The sequence below is a fragment of the Lynx canadensis genome, chromosome D2, assembly GCF_007474595.2.
Source record: "Lynx canadensis isolate LIC74 chromosome D2, mLynCan4.pri.v2, whole genome shotgun sequence".
NCBI classification, from domain to species: Eukaryota; Metazoa; Chordata; class Mammalia; order Carnivora; family Felidae; genus Lynx; species Lynx canadensis.
This window is the reverse complement of record NC_044313.2, coordinates 50755706-50779495: the sequence shown is the minus strand read 5'-3', so window position 1 is coordinate 50779495 and position 23790 is coordinate 50755706. Positions and strand designations below refer to the sequence as shown.

At 41.1% G+C, this 23790-nt stretch overlaps 1 protein-coding gene across 1 annotated transcript in view; it reads left to right on the top strand.

Moving 5' to 3' along the window:
* Positions 1–23203, top strand: part of LRMDA (leucine rich melanocyte differentiation associated) — a 1027441-nt gene extending 1004238 nt beyond the window's left edge. The window contains exons 7-8 of the mRNA XM_030334023.1: positions 20260–20341; positions 22853–23203. Coding sequence (XP_030189883.1) covers positions 20260–20339 — 80 coding nt within the window. The 3' untranslated portion in view covers positions 20340–20341; positions 22853–23203. The remainder of the gene's footprint in view (positions 1–20259; positions 20342–22852) is intronic.
* Positions 23204–23790: the final 587 nt, after the last annotated feature.

The following is a 23790-nucleotide window of genomic DNA, read 5'->3' as shown; positions in this document are numbered from 1 at the left end:
TCCAACCTAAGGTCCATACCCATTATCATTTCTACAAAGTCTCTCTTGTCTTGTAAAGTGATATAGTACAAATTCCAGAGGTCAGATTATGGATGGACATCTTGATACCCATTATTCTGCCTACTACATCTTCCCTCGTTCTTTGATTTCCCTTCTCTCACAGTGAAAACGTTAACTTCCAGTAACTTCAGTATATTACATGTTTTCCTCCTACAACACACACAAAATAATTTGAGAAGTATAATGACAATGACACTAACAACATAAGCCTCCTAAGTAAAGCTCAATATTTCTTTGCATTATTTTTATTTATTCATTTATTTTATTTTTTTACTCAATATATCTCACTCTGGTGTGTACATGAGTACACAGTACATGAGGTACTGTGTTCCAAAATTCCTTTCTTTTCTTTTCTTGTGTCATTATGTTATCGATTTGATAGGCAGTTGGGTTCAGTTTTTCCCAGTTGTATTCAGTTTTAGGGTTTGCTTTTTCCATCCTTTTTATTTTATTTTTTGAATATGTGAAGTATAGAATATTTAAAGATATATTCAGAGAAGTCTCAGCTCTATCTCAATGCCCTCCATCCTATTTTCACTCACCACACATAGTCATTCTTACTAGTCTATGTTTATCCTTCCCTGTTTCTTTATGTAAAACACAGATAAGATGTGTGTTTAGTTTTTAGTCATATTTTACTTCTTTCTTTTTTTCAATATATGAAATTTATTGTCAATTGGTTTCCATACAATACCCAGTGCTCATCCCAAAAGGTGCCCTCCTCAATACCCATCACCCACCCTCCCTCCCTCCCACCCCCCATCAACCCTCAGTTTGTTCTCAGTTTTGAAGAGTCTCTTATGCTTGGCTCTCTCCCACTCTAACCTCTTTTTTTTTTCCTTCCCCTCCGCCATGGGTTTCTGTTCAGTTTCTCAGGATCCACATAAGAGTGAAAACATATGGTATCTGTCTTTCTCTGTATGGCTTATTTCACTTAGCATCACACTCGCCGTTCCATCCACGTTGCTACAAAGGGCCATATTTCATTCTTTCTCATTGCCCTGTAGTACTCCATTGTGTATATAAACTACAATTTCTTTATCCATTCATCAGTTGATGGACATTTAGGCTCTTTCCATAATTTGGCTATTGTTGAGAGTGCTGCTATAAACATTGGGGTACAAGTGCCCCTATGCATCAGTACTCCTGTATCCCTTGGGTAAATTCCTAGCAGTGCTATTGCTGGGTCATAGGGTAGGTCTATTTTTAATTTTTGAGGAACCTCCACACTGTTTTCCAGAGTGGCTGTAACCAATTTGCATTCCCACCAACAGTGCAAGAGGGTTCCCGTGTCTCCACATCCTCTCCAGCATCTATAGTCTCCTGATTTGTTCATTTTGGCCACTCTGACTGGCGTGAGGTGATATCTGAGTGTGGTTTTTGATTTGTATTTCCCTGATGAGGAGCGACGTTGAGCATCTTTTCGTGTGCCTGTTGGCCATCTGGATGTTTTCTTTAGAGAAGTGTCTATTCATGTTTTCTGCCCATTTCTTCACTGGGTTATTTGTTTTTTGGGTGTGGAGTTTGGTGAGCTCTTTATAGATTTTGGATACTAGCCCTTTGTCCGATATGTCATTTGCAAATATCTTTTCCCATTCCGCTGGTTGCCTTTTAGTTTTGTTGGTTGTTTCCTTTGCTGTGCAGAAGCTTTTTATCTTCATAAGGTCCAAGTTATTTTTACTTCTTTCTTACCCCAAGTACTGAGTTTATGTACCTTTTGGTTCCTCGCATTTTTACTTATCAGTATATCCTACATCTACATCTATATCTATATAAACATGTCTACATATCTATATCTGTATCTATCTGTATGCCTGTGTCTCTGTCTATACTGTGTCTATAGTTGCCCCTCTATATGTCTGTATAACTCTATACCTATATTTACATCTACATCTGTATCATCTCTATAAATATATATAATATACCTACATTTACATCTCTCCAGAAGTATATCCGGGAGTCACTGTATATCTGGTGATCATGCAAGTCTTGAAAGGACTAATATACGTTTTTAAATATACCTTCTGTATTGTTTAACTTGTTAACAATAAATATTATATCCGTGACTTAAGTAATAAGGGAAATACATATAGAGAAAATGACTTTTTTTTAATGCTTTATGCTAACCCATCACTTCCCAAGGCAGAGATAATCCTTTTCTATGTTCTCATAACACTTTGTGCCTAATATTATTATAGCAACTTTATTTGACAAGTCATCTCCTTTTCTGGCCTGTCAGTTCCTCAAATATAACAAGAGACTCTCCCTTTCTTTCCTTTTCTTCTTCCTCATCTTTGTTTTTTAGGTGTATTTATTTATTTTGGGAGACAGAAAGAGTGTGTGCATGCAGGTGAGGGAGGGGCAGAGAGAGAGGCAGAGAAAGAATCCCAAGCAGGCTCCTGGCTGTCATCGTGGAGCCCGACGTGGGGCTCGACTCAGTGACCATGAGATCACAACCTGAGGCAGAAGTGAAGAGGCAGTCGCTTGACTGACTGAGCCAACCCAGGCAACCCTCCTTTTCTTCTTTATTTTGGGTATCAGGGATTGTTCCTGGAAAATAGTGTTTCCCCCACTTATTGTTTGCCCAAAATTCCATTCAAGATGCACTCAGTTGGTTATTTTTTTAAATGTGTCTTTTTAAGAAGAAAATGTTTTCCTGAGTGATGAAATTCTATTTCATTGTCAACTGTTAACATGTTAATGTGAATTAGTGATCAGAAAATTAGTCGATTCTTAGAAAAGGTATGAAGGGACATGCATCTGAAAGAGGACGGTTATATTTTAACTCTGGAGTTGAAACCCCAAGAAAGGCAAGAGGGAGTATGAGGGTCATAGATATTCTAGAAGGGAAGGGGACAAACCAAGGAAAAGAAGAGAGGGACATGGAAAGAGAAAGGTCTCTATCGTTGTGTCACCATATGAGCTGTGAACAGCATAGAAAATATGCGTAGGTAAACCAGAGCTAGAACCTGATCTTTGGACTCCCCCCATTTGCCAAAGTTGATACGACCTTTCTTGTCCTTCTAAAAAGGGCTCTTCTGAAATCAGGCAGGTACTCCACTGCCCTGAGGATGGAAGAGGGCCTGAGCCTTCTCTCCTTCTAGAGCTCTTGAAGTTGGACTGCTAACCTCAGGACTGAAAACACACATCTCTGTCTGTCTTGACCTCCGTCAGGGAAGTCAGCTGTATTTGTGGGGGGTGTATTGTTCAGCCTCAGAGCACTGTTTAAATTTAAAATCAATAAGGAAAAGTGAGCCAGTAAGAGCACAGACTGATTAAGTGCTGTCTGTAGGAAGAGGTTTATCCTCTGCCACATTTCTGTTGAAATCCTAAGAAATGTGAAGATGATGAGCAAAGTGAAAACAGATTAAAAATTATGTCAGATACCGAAATGCAGTAAGGCAGCTGCTTCTTGGCAGATATATGAGATTGGCAACTTTGAGTTCTGATCTGGCAAAATGATGTCAACATATTCACACCCAGGTATACACCATGTGCACCTATAACACAATCATAATCAAGATGCACACAAAAGCAAAACACATACAACATAAGTACAACAATTTATCGCAAGACACACAGCACACATACAACAGTGCACACACAGCACCACACATCCACATGTAACACATACACACAAAACACACAATACACATTTGTGCATGTACGTAGCAACCACCATGAATTGTTCTTGACTGGTACTGTGAAGGTGTAACTCTTCCACCTGCCAGCTTATCCTACGTTTTTATTTTGATGAAAAAAACAGCAGAAGGAAAAATCTCTTCGGAAGGAGAAAATCTCTTCATCAGAAAATTCAGCAAAAAAAAAATTCCAAGACATTGTCATGTATTACTGGTTATTTTTGGTGGTTAAGAGAATTATTTGAAAACAAAGAAGCCTTTCACAAAGCCTCTAAAATACAAAAGATTTAATAACATTACATCTGTGTATCAGCCATGTCGTAATGCAAGTCATGAATAACACATAAACCAGAGCACGGAAAGAACAGAAGTGCTCACACATCATTTAAAAATCCAACCCACCCCATCGGCAGTGGAATCAAATACACAGCAGGAGCAGTTCCAGTTGATACACCACATATAGTCATTGAAAATGAAAACATATTAATTATGTTCCTTAAGGTAGAGAAATGGCAAGAATCACTAACCTGTTCAACTTCTCTGTTGAAATTCCGTACCAAAAAGTGCATCACAATTTGCTTCTTATTTTCTTAAGAAATTAGAGTGAGGGTTTATATGCATTTGTCTTCTTTCATTTTCATGTACATCTGCACTTGGGGCTCAGTCCTGCCTCCTTGCTGGTGCTGAAAATGGGGAAAGTTGGCTTAAGAAGATGGTCCGTTGTTACAAGGGAGTAACTTGCAAAGAAGGAATTCATTGTTGAGCAATTGATATTTTGAAGTGACAATACCTGCACCACTCCAGGTGGCATATTGGAAATCCACACCACCAGGAGAATTGCTGGTGTTACTAAAATCTAGAGCTCAAGTAGCAACATGGTTGATTCAAGAAACACAGGGAAATCCTTTCCTTATTCTGATTCAGATAACTCTCTGAGGCCCAAGTTTGGGATTATGCTTTCTGATCCGTTCATTTGCTCCTATGAATTTCAGGATCTCCTAGGCTTTCTATATATGCTGTGAGATACTGCAGCCTGCTGTAGGGAAACCTCTGGCCCCACGATGGAGAAGGGCAAGTGTAGGGAGTGATTCTTATGTGGGTAATTCATGCTTGACATATGTCCATGTTGATTCTTAATTGTTTTGTGTTTTACTTCCAGAATTATGAGGATATTCAATAATGTCAATATTTTGTCAGCACTTTTTTGTTTGCTGGCTTTTGCTTTGATGTTTGTTTGTTTGTTTGTTTGTTTGTTTAACCTTCCCGTTCCGGGCATGTCTCCCCTTCTATCTTTCGTTGGTGCTGGACCATTGCATGTGGGTCCTGAACAGTTCAAAATGAGCTCTGTAAATGTCAGGAAACTCCTTCCTCCTCTTCCTCTACCATGTATCTCGTTTCAGTGTGAAATTTCAAGGACTCCGCAGTCCTCACTGCATTAAAGGTTATAGTCGCCTCTTTTTTACGAACTATATATAAATGCTTGATTCCTGAGGACAGTGTTTCAGGGCAAGTTGAGTGTAATTGCTAAATAATATAGTCATTCTCATTTTAAATGAGTGATACTTCCGTTGTTCCAGATGCTTCTACGTGTGTGTGTGTGTGTGTGTGCGCGCCTGCATGTGTGCATGTGTGCATTCATATACCAGTAGGCAGGCATGGGTAGACCTTCACTCAGGGGGAGCCACAGCCACCCATAGGAGTCTGCATATTCACGCATTTGGGTTTTAAAATGTGCCACATCCCAGGCCTCTTAGGCTCCGCAGATTATGTATAATAGATGACCTGCATTACAGAGATGTGTGCTATACAGATGTAATGTTATTATAGCTTTTATATTTTATGTTCTTGTTGAAAGATCATTTTGTCTTTGAATAATATGGCCGTTCAATTTTTTTTTTGGAGGGGAGGGGGTTATCTTTAAAAGAGAATATGAAATGGATATTGCACATCATATATTTCTTAAAAGTAATTTGGAAGTTTAGGGTCCTGGGATTGGGGCTGACTGATACACTGCCACGATGAGATATAACCCCTGGAAAATAACAGCACCAGCACATGCCTGCATCTGTCCAACCTCATAATTCACTTTCACATTGGATTAATGGATGTCTGCGTTCAGTGAGTCTATCTTCCCTTAGGTATTATTCATTCAGCCCTTTGAGATATAAGGAAAGTTTAATTGCGTTGTTAATTGATTTTTGCACAACATAGTACCTGTATTGATTGCAGAGTTGATGAAAATGTTAGACACAGGCAGCGTGGAGTATCAGCCCAGCAAGGAGTGGGAGCCTTGTGGGAGAATAGATACCTTGATGTTAAAGCTATATCCTTCAGATATTGTCTTCCCTTGGACATATTGATGGCCCTTGAAAAGGGAAAAGCTGATTGTATCAGAATGCAATCATTAACCCACTTCAGCTCGCTGTTGATTAATTTGTTTTTTTCCTGAAGGATCTAGTTATAGGGAAGGCCTCGCTTGTACCAACAGCAGCCCTTTTCTAGGCTCCAGCTTGTGCTTAACCCTCTAGGTGAAGAGAAATACTGAGGCTGGCGTGGCTGAGACAGGAAGATTGTCTTAGGGTGTTCCGATTGTGCACTTGCTGCTCACAGACATCCTCACAGCTCAGCAACTCCCATTTTCCTCCATCCTTGTGTTTATCCCCCCCCCCCCATACCAATTCTTTCAAAATTCCAAGGCAGGGATCCTTTTACTGAGAAACAGAGTAAGATAAATGGAAACTTCTGGATGCCCAGGAAGGTTTGTTAACCAGGCTTCTAGTCGTTGCTGGAGAGGACCTGACACTCAGAGTTTTATGATACTCCTGAGATAACTGAGGCACAACCGGGCTTCAACATGCTCCTGTAATTGAGAATTTGGTTCTTATTGGTGTGCGTGTGTGTGTGTGTGTGCACGCGCGCGCACGTGTGCGTGTAGGGTGATATTTGTATGTAGTGGGATAAAAAAGGATTTCTAAAAACAGTTATTGTATTTCAATTACTCTTTTCCCTGGCCGTCTGTAACTTTTTTCAAGAGATGTTTATTGATAGCTGTTATGATTACTACAGTCCAGAACCATCTTCGTGATACCAAAAATCAGATTGATTGATCAGCTTCTTGATTGATCCATTGGACTTCTGCCTTGTTTCCCTCTACCAAATGCACACCACCTCATCCCTAGCTCCCCAACCCTGGAGACAGACTAAGAGGACCAGCCTTATGGGAAAAGGGGCTGGCTTTGCCAGCCACAGAAGAATGGATGCTCATATAGGTGTAGTAATTCTAGACAGGATCCATCTTCTGGAGGAAAACGGGTGGCTTCCCTCTTTCCACCCCATCTTCTACCCTTATTAGTATGGAGCATTCTGACTTCTTTTGCCCTCTTCTTCCCTTTGTGGATGTCCTTAATATTCATTTAAACCAAATTTTAATTGTATAGCATTGTTTGGAGGCCTACCAAGAATTACCTCATCTTCCTAGAGTTCTGACCCCCACCCCCCCACCCAGAAGAGGGTCCTGTGGACTTGGGGGCAGAAAGAGAAACAGCTCACGAATCTCCCAGAGCCACAGAGCACCCTGTAGATGGAATTCACGCGATGGTCCAAAGCAGTTTCTCCTCAGTCGGCCCCACTGCCCCCTCCTTTCGGAGTCTTTCTTCTGCTGAACTAACGACTGGCACTCGGGGAGTCTAATATCCACAGAGTCTTGGCCCTCAATTACCGTAATGGCTTATAATGAGATTTTGGCCAAGTAGCAGGTAGCAGGTTATTACTTCCTGCTCAGCGTGGGCAATGTCTACGCTGTTAATTTGTGTTGCCGAATGTGGCTCAGAGCTGGGCATCAAACTGTCAGAGCCAGATGTATTCTATTAGGTGCGGGGCTCACATTGGCCCATGGGCAATTTTTTTTCAATATGGAGGCATGTTAACTCACCACAGGGTGAATCCTGACGAATTCAAGCCAGCCAAATAAAAGGGGTAATATCCCAAGCCATCAAAGTCGTGTGTTCCAGAGACAGATAACACCTGGGTACCACCCACTGTCAGCAATGTCTTCCAACCCAGGCCATTCCACTGATAGGTAAAAGTATAAACCCTCTTAATATTGTTGGAGAGACTCTAGTGCCTTCATTAAGTTTTAATGAGCCTGGCCCTAATGAAGGCCCTTATACTATGCTCTTCTATTCACTTTGTCTTTATTTTGGGCAAAACAAAATGTACAAGAGGTTCACATTGTTCTTATAAACTGCTTCCTATTAATTCTTACTTAACCTATGGTTCATTTCATTAACATTAGCATATATATGGACTTTTAATTTTTCTGATCAGGTTAGAGGATGGGAAGTAAGATCAGGAAATAATGAAAATATTTGGCATTTGGCATTGAGATTTACTAGTGCCCAAGAATTATGCTGTGCTTTCTGCAACAACATACTTTGGTTATTTTTTTATAATGTAAACTTCTTTCAGTTAGCTCATATATCAGCAGATTCCTTTTGTTTTCCTTTTGGAGAAAGCAATTTAGAGTGTCCTGGAATTAGGAAAGATTATAGTAATATCAGTACAGGAAAAGTTTGTTTAGATTTTAATGAAGGGCAGATGGAGGCTGGACTAATGGGCCCAAGAAGGAAAGGTCTTTTCCCCAATCCTTGCAGAGTTTGAATTATGACAAACCCAGTGTTACTGGGTCTGCTTAATTTTATTTGAGAGGTTCTTTTTTTTGCAGCTTGAAGAATTTCAAAAAAAAAGCAACTTGTCTTATTTTCAATGACTCTCTTGAGAAATTTTAGCCTCAAGAACGAGACAGAACTGTGGATGGTTTCCCCCCTTTTGATGTAAGCTTTCTAATAGGGGCAGATCTGAAACCCAAAAGCAAATTTGTACTTGAGAGCAAAGCCAAAATTTTCATTCAAACTCTGCAGGAGGACCCCCACTGTTCCGATTTGTTCACTTAAGATTCTGTCCTTTTAGAGGGAAGCTAAAGACTCTCTGGGAAATTTTTCTGGAAGCTTTTTTTTCTTATACTTCATAAATTATGGTTTGCAGGTTCAGTCCCATTTTACTTACCCAAAAAGTCTTTTCTTCTTTCTTCTGTTAATACAATCTGCATGTCACTTAAATTTAATCTTTACGGTTTTGTGTTTATATTGAAGAGCTGGAGCAACTTTATTATTATTACTATTACTAGTATTAATTTAGGTGCCATTTGTTTTCAGACAGTTGTTTGGAGAGGGTAAAATCCCCATTTATTAAAACTCATGCACTAGGATCCTCAGTCAACCAGATTTTCTGTCTGCATCTGAATACTCTTAACGTTACAAGAATAAAAGCTAATGTCAAGAATTTATTTTTTTAAAAAAGGAAAAAAGGGAGCCCCTTTGGGTTGTCCTATATCATTTTTTCTTAATGTGGGGTCCCCAATCAGCAGCATCACTGTCACTGGGGCACTAGCAAAAATGCAAATTCTTGGCCCCAACTCAGACCCACTAATCAGAGACTCTGGGGATGGGGCTCAGCAATCTGTTTATCAAGCCTTCCAGGTGATTCTGGTACAAGGGCAAGTTGTATCCTAGGATTCTTTCATTTATTCCACAATAAAAAATAATCTATTGAGTACCTACATGCCCTAGGCCTCATGAAGCAAGGATGAAAAGTTGTCATCTCTGCCCTTTTGAAGCTCATATATAAAGGAGATCCTAAGACCTTGAGAAATTTCAAAGAGGCAGTCTTCCCACCCCAGCTAAGCCTCTAAACTGTATCATCCTCACTATAGATACTCAGAGAAATCCTCATTTGTGGTCACTATGATATACCTGTAAGACAATGAAATTGGCTTTGGTTTTGCATAGTGTTTATGTGCAAGAAAAAACTCAGGTTTCTAGTTAACCACGAGTTAATGAGATAATTTAATTATTAACTGGAACCCAACATCCCCCCAGTGGCTAGTCAATCACAGGACTGTTGTATTAGGAAAGAAAGTGTAAGGGGAGAAACGTGTGAGAGCCATTTTATACTTGCTCCACTGACCATGTGAGAGGTCTCTCAGCTGAAATGAAGAGCTGCAGCCTGTACTCAGCTGTCATTTCCCCTGGTCTGACACCGATTTTTGTTTCCTCCCTTCTGATTGAGTCTACTCATGGATTTTAATTCTAGAACTTTTTTTCTATGTTTAGTTTTGAGAGAGAGAAAGTGAGAGGGGAGAGAGCAAGCACTAGTGGGGGGCGGGGCAGAGAGAGAGAGACAGAGGGAGACACAGAATCCCAAGCAGGCTCCAGGCTCTGAGCTGTCAGCACAGAGCCCAGTCAGGGCTCGAACTCACCACAAGATCATGATCTGAGCCAAAGTCGGATGCTTAACTGACTGAGCCACCTAAGTGCCCCATCATGGATTTTAATTTTAAAAAGTTCTCATTTAAAATGCCATTCCCTAGAATGTCATACCTGTATTGCTGTTTAAAAAAAAGAATAATATGCTTAAAATCCCTAGAAACTCATGAGTACCTCATTTCTCCTAAAGGGAGGTGGGTCATTTGTTGTCAGGGCATGAAATCATCACTGGTCCATGTGCCAGAGACTAATGATGGGGACCAAATGGTGATCAGGGAGAAGCTGGAATTACTATTATTTTATTTGAGTTGCTTCTGCCTCTCTTTGTGATTAGTCTGGGCCAGATACTCTAAGAGGGAAGACAATGGCTGGGTGGGTTTTGGTCAGGGAGGTGCCTTAAAAGGTGGTAGCTATGATTTGTTTGGATGAAATCACACACCTCTTGTATATTTTATTGGTCCAATTTTATTTTATCTTATTTTTTAGTTTTTTACTTGTTTTACCTCTCACAATGATTGGTAACTCCATGCCAGTGGGTGGCATATTTCCTTTTGGATTCCTACCATAAAAAATGATATTTTTTAGGAAGTGCAGGAATTTATCTTTGTTTATTAGTTTGGCATACGTGTTACATTTATGCAGGTATTATGTAAACATCCCCAACCCCTGAGCCTGGAAGGTTAATTAGAGCAACTGACGGTAAAGAAAGTCAGTCTTTGAAATCAAGACCAGAGGAATCTAAAGGGGGGTGTTTGGTAGCCCCAGTTCCCAGAAGCCTCCAGCATAGATTGAGCAAACATGACATATTGGATCATTACGGAACCTATATTGGGTGCCAAAAAGCACCGTGTGGCTTTAATGGCCCTCCCTGAATAGTTGCCATCTTTGTTTTTTTTTTCCAAGAAAGCTGCTGTTTTTCCTAAATTCATGCTGCCCTCTAGTGGCAATGCTCTTGACTTCAGATGGGAAATGGAAAGATGAATATGGACACAATGGTGGAAATGGGGGAGGTGGTGAAGGGGTGAACGTTTTCTTTTTTTCTTTCCTGTGTGAAAGATTTCTGAGTCCCTCCAGAAAAGAAAAAAAAAAACACTGAGAAAGAAAAATGGAGCCATACCACTTGACTATTGTCCACCTTGATTGACAGCCTGGTTTATGTGACATCCATCAGTGAGCCGCAAGGAAGGGAACTTCAGGAATGTGAACTGATTTGCATTCCATCTTGGCATGCACTTTGGAATCCAGCCCATCTCAAATCCATTAAACCCCACTTAAAATACAGAGATGGGGAGTAGGGAAACACGCTAACACCAAACTGGCCTTGAAGATTCCATTTCTCCCAGCAGAAAAGTAGGTAAGAGTCAGCCTAAGTCAGATTGATCTTTGCAGTGCCCCTATCTTAAAGGCAGTATCCTACGATTCAGAAACATCTGGACTAGACAGATAGAGTTGCATGGATGTCTGGTCTGGTACCATGACCTTGGGGAAACCACTTTAAACCTCATTTTCCTCCATTATAAAGTGAAGGACTTGACCTAAAATAATGATGTTTAAATTTTGTCCCAATGAGATTTCTTCAATAGAGTTAAAGAAATAATTTTAAAGAAAAGTTTTCTGTTCTATGTTTAAGCTAAGAAGCAAAATAATAAAGTATTCTTATAAAAGCATGTAAATAAATCACTGTTTCGGAAGTCAGAGTAAAAAACCGTTCTAACCTCATTTAACTGGCACAAAAAAATGTAACCTAAGAAGAAAAACCAAAATTTGGATTGCTAAGAAGATTTAGCCACGTTTTGTTGTTGTTGTTTGGTTGGTTGGTTTTTGGTTTTGTTTTTTAATGGGGGGATGTTGTTGAAGCAAGAAATCTTTAGTATGGCATTGATCTCTGAAGTGTATATGTTCCTATTTGATTGAAATACAGCATTATGTAGAGATAAGAGCCAATCATATTAATAATGTTTTAAACAGGGCAAGGAAGGGGCACCTGGGTGGCTCAGTCAGTTAAGCATCCAACTGTTGATTTAGGCTCAGGTCATGATCTCATGGTTCGTGGGTTCGAGCCCACTTCGGGCTCCTGGCTGACAGCACAGAGCCTCCTGGATTCTCTCTCAACCTCTCTCTCTGCCCCTCCCACTTGGGATCCTCTCTGTCTCTCTCTCTGTTCCTCCTGCACACACACTCTCTCTCAAGATAAATAAAATTTAAAAAAAAACACTATAAAAAAAGAAAAAGAGAGCAAGTGAGCCCACCCTCAGACTGGGATTCTTTCCCCTCAGTCTCTGTCTACTCAAACTACCCTTAATACAACAAAATTTCAAAAGCATTGACATCTGAGGAAAAGCATGTTGACTGTTTCCTTTCCAGGATTCACGTAATGGAAACATCTGCTGCCAGATAACTTTTAATTCTGTCAGTCTAATATTTTTCTGTGTGGAAAGGACTTTGAATGGCCGAGTCAGGTCTTGACAGGGCCACAATCTGCAGCCTGAGGGCAGGGACCGGGGGCTCAAGGTGGGACAGTGGGGCTGGTTCCTAAGGATCCACTCAAAGGTGCAGTAACTTCTGGGACTTGGACCAATGAGCTTTTCCATTTCCCACTAGCGGATTATGTGAGGGGAAAACTGGCCCTGCATTTTTCTCCTCCTTTCCCACCTTCTTTTCTTCTTCTAAAATGACAAGCCTCATTTCAGCTGCCCCAGGAGCCCAGAGCGCATTTTCCACAGGCTCTGGCTTGTCACCCGTCAACCTGTCGGCCCACTCACGTGACCGTTTGTGCAGCCTCCCCCAGGCTGGAAGGCTGGCTTCTCAGTCTCACATTCCTACCACCTTCAAGTGCAGGTTTTGCCAAGATCCTTTTCTGTACTAACTGGTTTCCTTCCCCTGTTTTTTCTTCGTCACAAACACGTGGGTGAGGCCTGACAAGGCCCAGCATTTGTCTAAGTGGGGTATATAATCTGTTCTCTCTCAGTGCAAAGTTTAACCTCCCTGAGGGAACTGAACACTGGGGCCAAATGCCCTCTCCTCAAAGGGGTAGGTTGGCCAGCATTTGGATCAGCTTTCTTTCAGGATGTAGATTTAGCCAAACCCTTGGATTATGTGGGTTTTTTTGATGGGCGCTTGGTAGAAAGCAACATGTCATAACCCCACAATTTGGATCCTGCCATGCATCCAGAATATTGATCTTTTTCCTGCATACTCTTTGTGCTAAGAAATGAATAAAAATTATCATTTACTTTACCTTTATAACAAACATTGCTAATCGAAATAGTCAATCCAAAATAAAACGGACAGCCACTAAACCTGCACATAATGCAATTTATTATGGCCAAAAAAATAAATAATAAACTGACTATAGATTTATATCTCGTCGGTATATGTTGCATCCTGCATACATTCATGGGGAGAAATTAACCTTGGTGGAAATAATGAAACAAAATAAAATTGACATGAACCCAAACTGTGCCTAGTAAAATGTGTTGACTAAAACTTTAACTGAAGGCACAAACCTTCCTGCCACAATTCAGGCCTGCAAATTTTACTCAAGGTAATGTGACTTTGTAAAAATTATTGACTCAGAGATTTAGAAGATATAACTGGTAACTTTGATATCGGGCAAAAGCTGAGGAATTTAACCTTGATGTAAAAATTACATGGAAAAGAATTTGACGCCATTGAAAATAAACTCAATAAAGTAGAAGTGAAATGTTAAACATTGGATATGGTTTAGCTTTACATTCAAAAATTAAAGAATGGAATTGGCTAAATAGCATTTGCTTTGAATAATTAATGCTTTCTCAAAGAAAACTTGCCAGGCTAGTCTGTGTTTATATTCATAAGCCTGAAGGAAGCCAAAGCATCCTTGCGGTCAAAATGGCAGAATTCAAATGTCTTCCATTGCAGTGTGCTGCTCAGAACCACGGGGTTGTTTTGGATAATAAAGAAGAGTTCAAGAGTGCACTCATTTGAGAGACTAGGAGATGTCCCTTGCAGGGCACTGTTTGAGGTGTTCCCTGCAGTCCTCAGCAAGAGCGCTGTGCCCCTGGTCCATGGTGGAGACAGCCGCAGCCCTTCTAGGTAACTTTAGGATTAGCAAGCATTGCACAACCATAGCACCACATGGTACCCCCATTCCAACCCAGGAGCAGACTAAAACCTGAGACACTTGCCTGAAGTCACACTCAGCTAGTTTGGGAGGGAACTCTCTCACTTTCTTCTTGCCTTCTCTCCCCTCTCCTGGGTCAAGTGGAAAGACTGTTCCTGCTGTTCCTGCCTGAGGCTTCTCAGATGGGCCCCCAGACAAAGGAAAAATATGCTGGGCCTGGAGGATGGACTTTGTCCTCCTTCCACAGAGACAACTCCCAAGCAACCCCTTCCCTTAAGACCTTTTAAGATCTCTCTTCTTTTCATTTTGCCTTAGTATTTAATAGCTGACACTGAAGGAGGATGTTGTGCTAGGAGCCTGTAATTCTGCAGGCTCTGCTAAATCTGGTGTGATCTCCACAGCCAAGCTGATAGCACAGCACACAGGCTGACCTCGGGGCATTGCTCAGCCACTTCTCAAGATCATAAAACATGGGCGTTTATTCCTTTCCAGCTCCCGGTTTACTTGCAGCCCACAAAGACCGAGGGATGCGCTTTCTGGGGAATGTCCTGTCCCGTGTATGATGTTACAGCTCTTAAGTCTGGATAAGATTCACTTCACTTCTCTCTTTCTGGCCTGATAATTATGATTGCTTTGTTCTCTGTGGGAGGAAAGTGTTCAGCATAAAAACAACACTAGTGTTTAGGAATTGAGACTGTTGACTTCTGTATTTTGCCCCCTTTTAATAAGGCAAGTATATATTTTGAAAGCATTTCAGACATGTAGTCTTAGAAGAGGTAAGGTATGAGGGTTCAACAATTGAAATTCCTAACTTGATGAGTTTCTGTTCAAATTGTACATGGATAATAACGTCAGTGGTATTAATTTATCTATTCAACAAATATTTATGGAACATGTCCTCTGTACTATTTCAACCACTGGGCATTAGCAATTGGGGAGCAGTGCAGGGAGTATTATAGGGTTGACCCATTAACAGGTATGTATAGTGTCATGTGGAAACGTAGTTCTAGAACCTTCTGCAGTGGGCCAGAAAGACTCTCCAGATACTCTTTCCCTGTCACTGGACCCACCTCTTCACAACACTGTCATCACTTTTTTCTCAGACCCAATGAAGAGTCTAGCTCCTGCCTTTACTCATACAGATTGGAGAACAGGAGTTCCATGAGAATCCTTCTGCCCTCACCCATTTGTAGGGCTGTCCACACTTGTAAGCTTCTGGTGATCGCAACTGATCAAAATCTGTCATCACACAGCTACACTTGCATTTGTTATAATAGCATTTAAAATGATGATTATCAAACTAATATTAATAATGGTAATAGAATTGATAGTTTTTACTTTCTCTCTTTTACAAATACGAATTTATTGGTCCAGCCTATCCTCGATCATCGAATAAATTTTTGTGGTTTGTATGTTTGTAGGTGTCTAGATTATTCTTGTTTCCATCTAAGATACAAATGGCCAACCATTTGAGAGAAGACACTCACGCTTCTATTTAGTCTTGAGCTCTGTGGAATCTGAAGTTAATGCGACCGACCAGGACTCATATCAAAGCTAACTGGATAGGGACTAGTTTGTGGGAGGTGCTTCCCAGCACTGGGTGTAAAATACAGGTTGCAGGAAAGTTAGTGGAACTTCTTTCCTTGGAGATTTTGAGGCCCAGCAGAACTCCTCTTCTTTATATTATGAGAATGTGGGCTAGATGGGTCTCAAGAGCTAACTTAGTCAAAGTCAGTTTTTGATTAACTGACTATTGGATTTTCCTTCTCCATCAGGCGCTATTGGATCTGACATCCTTATTGTCATAAGGGAAGCATTTGAAAATACTAAATCACACATTTCAGAACAAGAATGAAGTTCCAAGATTATCTGGCCCCTTGCCTTCATTTTACAAATGGGGAATGCAGCTCAGTAAGGAAAAGGGACATATCTGTGGTGACATAACCATCAGGCATAGAGCTAGATTTAAGTATAGGTCTTCTCCCACCTCTCCTTACTAAATAGGAGAAATGCACCTGGCAGGGCAAGGTTGTCCGGGAGATCAGGGAGTCCTGGGGTCTTTGCTGGACTCTGCATGAGTGTGCAAGGAATTTCTACTCAGGACTCTCAGGGTCTTCCCCCAGCGAGTCTGGTACTGCCCCAGCCCTCACAGCCTTACAAGAAAGAAAAGAGGCTGTTTTCCACCCCCTCAGGCAGCCCCAAGGTCATAACTTAACCTGCATAATTAGAACATCCATTCCAGAGGGGGAAACATTTAAAAGATAAAGGACCTCTTTAAAAGAGATTCTTCCCAATACATTTTTTTCATAATTATAGTTTTAAAAGCTTATGGTGATGGGAGAGCTGGCTACTTAAGAAAAATTAGGAGTCTCATTTGGCAGGAGAAGATTCCCAGGGGACAGCACACTGTCATTTTTCAGGGCCCCTGAAAAGAAACCCCCACACAGACAGATACATGTCAGCCTGATGCACGGCAAGCCTGCTTCACTTATTATGGCCAAAGCCAGATATTTTAATTAAAAACACTACACACGCCATTAAATGTGTTGTTCCCCCTGCCGTCCCAAGACGTTATAGTACGAGGAGATACAAACAAGTGAATGCATTACAGATGTACCCGGAAACCACCGCCTACTGAGTCACAACCAGCGGGTTCCCAAATTCCAGGCTCGGAGCGCCTCCCTGTCAAATGTTCTTTGCAAGCAAACTGTTCCCTCTGTAATTTTCACAGTTTATGGCAGTGCCATGACGGAGAATAGGGCCATGGGGAGGCGGGGGAGAGAAACACGCTGCCTGCCACCTCACTTAATTTATAAGCAGATTCCATTATTTTACAAATAACCTTCATGATAAATAAAGTCCTATGGCCACACATGGGATTGTGGTTTTGTTTTGTTTTGTGTTTTTTTTTTCCCCTTCCTTGTTAATGTTATTTATTTATTATATATTTTTGGAGCACTAAAGTCCCACGTGAGGGATAATCACCTCCCGACTGTGAGCTCCAGTAGGATTCTCAACAGAGGCAACACTTGCTTAATTTAAGCAATTGTAGGGGGTGTGAGTTCAAACATTTCAGCCGATTTTAACTGTCACTAGCCAGACCACCTTTCTCCCCAGGAGAGCACCAGCAGCTGGATTTCATTTTTGCCCGCCAGGCCGCCATCCCCGTGCCTTCCTGGAGCAGCCCACAGACTGAGCGCCTTCCCTTTAAGGATTTTATTCAAGGTGACAGCTCCTCGCACGTTGGCAGTCCGATCACCTCAAGTAGCCGAGATAGCAGGGGGCTGAGTGTGCTCCTCCTGCAAAGTCCAAATTTAGATTGACTGAGGTTATCCTTAGGCCCCTTGACCCCAAGTGCTCTGACAGAACAGGGCTGCCCGGAACTTACAGCAGCGAGTTTTGTAATGATGTCTGGGGAGAAATGCTCTGCAGGAGCAGGCGGAGAAGACCCCAAGTGATAGGGAATGATGTCAGCTTTCGTTAGAGCCGCAGACAGTGTTAGAATATCCTTGGCATAATATGGCACCGGTATCTCTGTCAGCATCTCTGTTTTCTGTCACCGCACACAATCCTGGGCCTGTCTCTAGCCCTGACAGTGTCTTTTCAGATCAGGTTATTGCCAGCACAGAGACTGGCTCTGCTCCCCACCACACAGCCTTTTGTTTGAAGTCTGCCCTTTTGTCATCAATGCACTTGATGTCTATTTAAACCTGACGGTGAGTGCGGTATCTGTTTTCCTGTCAAGAGATCATTGACAATATTAATACCTCATGTCCTTGCCTCATTTTCCAAGCTCTGACACCTCGCCAGTCTCCCGCATTCATCAAACAGCCCTCTCTCCCCAGGATGTCTATAAACATTCTTGCTTCCGGGCCCAAAGGAACAGGGCAGGCCTTAAAAAGGACTTTCATCAGTACCAACCAGAAAGAAGGCCTGGGGAACATGGCTCAGAATACTTTACCTCCCTCCACATTACAGCCCAGGTTCCAGGAGTAGCCAGCTTGTTTCCAGGATGGGACTTGCCATCCAGGTGGTATCTAGGCAAGATCTGGAGTTGATGGTTACCAAGGAGAGAGGGGAGAGTCAAGAAATTCAATCCCAGAACACACTGGAGGATTTACTGGAGGGAATGCACCCGGCTCGTGGGTAGTGTGTGTGTGTGTGTGTGTGTGTGTGTGTGTGTACGTGCCCGTGTCTGCCTTTTGTTCTTTTACTCAAGAGAAAGACTGTATTCTTTATGATATCTGACAGCCCTATCCATTTCTTTTTATAAAAATTCATGCTGTCCTGGTACTGTAGAAAGAAATTAACATCCTTGGCCTCGTCCTTCCAGATTCTTGAGGGTTTGTTTGAGTCAATTATGTTTAAGGAAGCCCTTTGTGGATTTTCAGAAATATCTGAGACACTCCCACCCAGGCCTCTAGGGGATGCTGTTCCTGGAACAGAACCTGACAAGCCAAGCCTGACCAACAGACCAGTTCCCAACGTTGGTGACAACATTAGTACAACCGCAGGGTTATGTAATTGCAGTGAAGGAGCTGTTTGGGGCCAATAGCCAAAGGAATACTTTTTAGCCCAAGGAGGGTCTCAGGAAGGTTTTCTCGAGCTTGATGTTTCCAAGCACCTAATTTCTGAAAGCAGAAATTAGGGATTTGGGCCAAGGAGAAAGTATGACCAAGGCGGGGTCCACAGTAGCCTTGTTCACAGAAATGTGACAAATAGAAGTTAATGAGAGCAAGCCCAAGACCAGTCTGAGACCATGAAACAATGTCATCCTCTCCCCTTTTCCAACTCTTGAGAGATTCTGCAACCCCAGTCATTCCTAAATTTGTCCTAAGCCATCCAAACCATGAAACATCTGCCCTGTCCTTAAAGGTTTCTAAGAGCCATTTTTAATCCTTATTTAAGAATAATGTTTAAAGTTCTATAGTAGAGAAAACATCTCTTGTACAATCCCAAAAATACTTACTACTTAGAACTGCTGTGAAGAACCTGGATAATTTCTAGTACTAATTTACCCCCGATGAACATTAGATGGTGATTGTTGGTTTCACACTATCAAAACAGAGAGACAAATAATCATGCATATAGGTAGCTATTTTTACAGGCAGATTTGTGGCTCCTGAATTAATGTTTTATGGACACTCCTTTGCTTTTTTTCTGGTTATGCACACTTCAGAGACTCAAGTGCTCTTAGTAATAAGGCAACTCTGTGAAGCTGAATTTTAAGTTAGTTTTTCTAAAATTAGAAGAAGAAAACACAAGATGGCAAAAAGCAAACTGTAATTATAAATGTTTTCTTTGAGGAAGACTGATTGCCCTTAATAATTACACAAAGCTTCCATAATAACTGTGGCAGGTAATTTCTTATGGATATTTAGAATAAATATTGAGTTAGTTAGAAGATTTGACCCTATTCTAGGGGTATTTTTCATACTTAAATTCTCCTACAGTCTCCTTGAATGAAACAAAAACTGTATGTAGAGCCACAAGATTATTTAAACTAAAACTAAAGATGAAAATCAAAGGCATTCCAACCTGAGGATTCATTTCAGGCCTCCTGTAAGAAGAAGCCCTTTAATGTCAGAGGCTCTTGTTACTTTTCATGTGGCACTTTGTCAACACCATCACTCTTCCTCCATCACCCAGTAGGTGCTTGATGCCTCCTGGAATTTAGAAGATTCTCCCTGAAAGTTAATAGTATTGATTCATGATAAAGGACTTGAAAAGAGTCACATTCTGGGAAGATAGTTTTACATCTTTTGCTTGGGCCAGACCCGTCTAGAAAGTCTTAATCTTCCATTTCCAGAAACTCTACTAAGGGACCCCAGAGAGGGAAAGGGGTATTATTCTTTATTTTGAGGAGTACTTAGCCAAACTGGAAAAGTCTCTGAAATGTGGAGGAGAATTCGTGCAGGAAACATGGGATTCCTAGGTGCCTGTGCTCTGGTGATATTCTACTTGAATGTCAACTCTGAGGACAAGAAAGTAGGGTCCTTCCCTCCTGGGGCTTAATCCATTTGCTGCTACCCACTGGATCTGTGACCATGTTGCATATCTGCTTTACTGCACCTATGTTTCCTTGCTGTACTAATTGTGCCGTCTCTAAAGATGTGTTTCCTTTTCTTTGCAGGTGTCCTGGGGAAGTGTCGCTATGTTTACTATGGGAAAAACTCAGAAGGCAACAGGTTTATCCGAGATGACCAGCTCTGATGGCAAGTTCTGAATGCTTTAGCCTGTGTCATGAGAATAAAAGAAAAAGGGAAAGTAAAAATAAAGAAAAAAAACTAAAGGAAAAAAACAATGGCCCACATCGCATGTCTGTGGGAAGGCTGTGACTTCAGCTTTTGGTACCTTCTGCTGACTTTGCCAGGCCTGTCAAGATCATCCTTCTGCCTTAGACTGAGTGGTCACATAGAGATTGACATGATTGCCCTTAAGCAGGTCTCATCCACTAGGGTGACAGACAGCAGCGGCGAAGCACCAGGGCTGACAGGAGGAACACCATGATAGATTGCCTGGCCCCTCCACTGCTCACAGGGGAGCAGAGGTCACACCTGGGGCCTGCCTGAGCATGCTCGTTGGCCGTAGTCAAGCGAGAGAGACTGTGTCTTCAGCTTGCCTATTGAGTAGAGATCCCTCTGATACCATTGTGCTGTGGGTTTATTTTTAGTGAAATAATCACAGTTTGGAGGAAGGCCACCCTCCCTTATTCACCTTGAATTTTAATCCCTTATTTTCTGCACACACCCACACATTCCAACAAAACACATACCATCCTTTAGCATCTTTATTACAGGTAGTGCATTTTGGCTTGCAGTTTTTCAGAGAACTGAAGGTTCTCAGCCAGGTCATACATTTATGGCTGACTTTGTGTTCTTACAACTGGAGTAAATAGCTTTCCTTAAATCCCTAACTACAAAAGCATGGACTCTGTCTTGTTTTGTACATTTCTAAATCCACTTCTTGCCCTGAATACTAGGCAATGTCAGGCATCTTTCCCAGGACCAAGTTCTGATTGCACCAAGGACTCTGATTTATTTATGTATGTATTTATTTATTTTTAACAACACTACATCCAGCTATGCCTGTGGCCATATTTGTAGTTTGGAGCTGGCTTGCTCCTTTGGGTGCTATTTAAAGGTAGGGAGGTGATGAAAACAGAGTGATGGGTCAGGAAGTTAAAAAAGAAAGTGAAGACTATAGAAAACACCCACCAGACTGAACAGTTTTTAACAGAAGGCACAAACCTTTGAGTTTGGTATCTTCCTCAGCACCTCTCAGAACCGAAATCCATAGCTTGTGAGATGGTCTTTGTGTGTCCTTTGGCTATATTCCAGCACTGTTACAAGGAAAATAAGCACAATCATACCAGTAAGGTGGCTATCATTTCATTTAATGGAACGATACACAAGTAAAATCACTCCAGAAAAGTCTTTGAAAGGCTGATTGCTCTTGATGCAATCGCATTTATTTTTGCTTCTTCTGTTTAGACCAGGTGTTCATTGGCTTGGATCTCTCAGTATTAGGTTAGATTGAGGGCAACGAAACTTCAAAGAGAATTCTTCCAAGTTATAGATACTACATAACTAGAGAGTCACTACTGTAAAAGTCTTTGGGGACTCAACATCCCTCAGGACCCAAGAAGAATCTGCTTTCTCAGTTCTAGACCATTTAAGTGGCCTCTGGCCTCCTGAGTCAACTTAGTCTTTGAATGACTTGCAATAAGGCAGGCAGGAATCTCTTTTGTAGGTTATGCAAGTTAAACAGTTATTGAGACAAATTTTGATCAAAATCCTCGAGGCCATTAATAACTAGAGGATATTAAATGTTTGCCTTTATCTCTCAAATTCATTAATAACCAGAGCTGAGTACCTTTTCACTGTTTGATCTACAGAACAGCATTGAGATGATGCTTTAAATTAGCTGCATTAAGTCCCACCCTGTTCTTTGTTTAGAAACACCAACACATGTTTTGTCCATGGCATATTACGGGCAGCCAGATTTCTGTGCAAGGGCAGCTAGACTAGTCCAATGTCATATTTAATCTAGCGGCACATATATCCTTGTCTTTATAAAAGGCTTTAACCCTGCCTCAAACAATAAAAAAGCACTTGTGAACTGACCACAGATTTTTCCATCTTTATTTTTCTTACTTGTTTACTTTTCTTAATGTCAGAACCATTTGTATCATGCACAGGAATGTCTCCCTCAATGCGAGCTTTGGAGGCAAAAAAATACTTTTGGAGTGAGTTATTGACCACATTGTTTCCTTCTCTTTGGGTTGTTTATTTTCTTCCAAAATGGTGTAATAACTTTAATTAAAATTAGCTTTAATTATAATTTACGTAAAGGCCATCACTATGATACATTCATCTTAATGATAGAATGAGTATGAGTTTTGTTTCTTTTAAAAAGGGATAATGATAATGAATCAGTGTTGGACTGTTTACAGTTATACTGTTTGTTAAGCAAGATTTGCTGTGCTACAGCTAGAATTTGGTCCGAATTGGTAGAGGAGGAAGCAATGTTGCATGCTAAAATCTATAAGAATTTCCCAAACCTTGTTTTTTAAAGTAGAAAATTAGAAGGTAATGAATTCAATCAAAGCTCAGAATTCTTACATGCCCCCAATTTCCCCTTGCTCCTTCTGCCTTATACCCTATTCCTCTGAGCTTTCTCTTAGGAGATCATGGTATCTGACATCCCTGTATCCTCTCTCCCAGGACACCGATCTGCCTTGAGTGCCCCTGCAATAGAAGGCCATCCCGGAGTCCTCTGTTGCCTCTGCAAAGTCAGGGCGGACTTTTTCCTAAGTAATGCAATTTTATAGAACAATTTGTTCCTTGGGGAATAATGTTTTAGATTGTGGGGAATCCTATTAAAAGTACAACTATTACAATAATTTGCTTTTACTTTTACCAGCCTTGCTCATAAACCCTCCATCTGTTTGTTGCTTTAAATAGAGGCACATTATAAGAGATTATCACTCGATCAGGCGACACGTCTGAGTGTTGTGCATTTTCACATATTCATGTATACTAAGGAATAAAAGAAAGCAAACCAGAGATTCCAGATGAAAGGGTTTTGCATTTGTTTTATTTTGTTTGTTTCATTTTGTTTCATTGTGTGTGTGTGTGTGTGTGTGTGTGTGTGCGTTCCAGCAGAGATGTGTCTTGCACATCTTTAAGGGAAAATCTTTCTTGCTGCTCCTAAGAAATAACCTGGCTGTCTTTTTCTTCTTTGTTAATATGCAGATCAAAAACAATCCACAGGGCTCTTTTCATCAAAAGCAATAGCAGTGTTCAGTAGTTGCTACATAAAAGCAGCCTAAGTCAGATCTGAGTCACTACCTAATGCCAAGGGTGGACAACAGAGGGTCCATTGAGACTCTCCCATGGTGTCTATCCATTGCAGCTGATCCAGTGTGACATTCACCATCTGCTTATCCCAATTCTGTTTCCAAGAAGCTTTGCTAAAGAAGGGTGTTTCCATTACTTGTTCTCCCTCTAACTTGTCCAAATACCATGTGGTAAACTACCATGACTAGGACCTGGAAAGGAAAATGAGACCAGAGGAGCACAAAACATGCTGGTTACTTGTTTGTAGGACAAACAGACCATCAGCCCATAGTGCAGTACTTCCAGTGCGTCAGTAAACACTT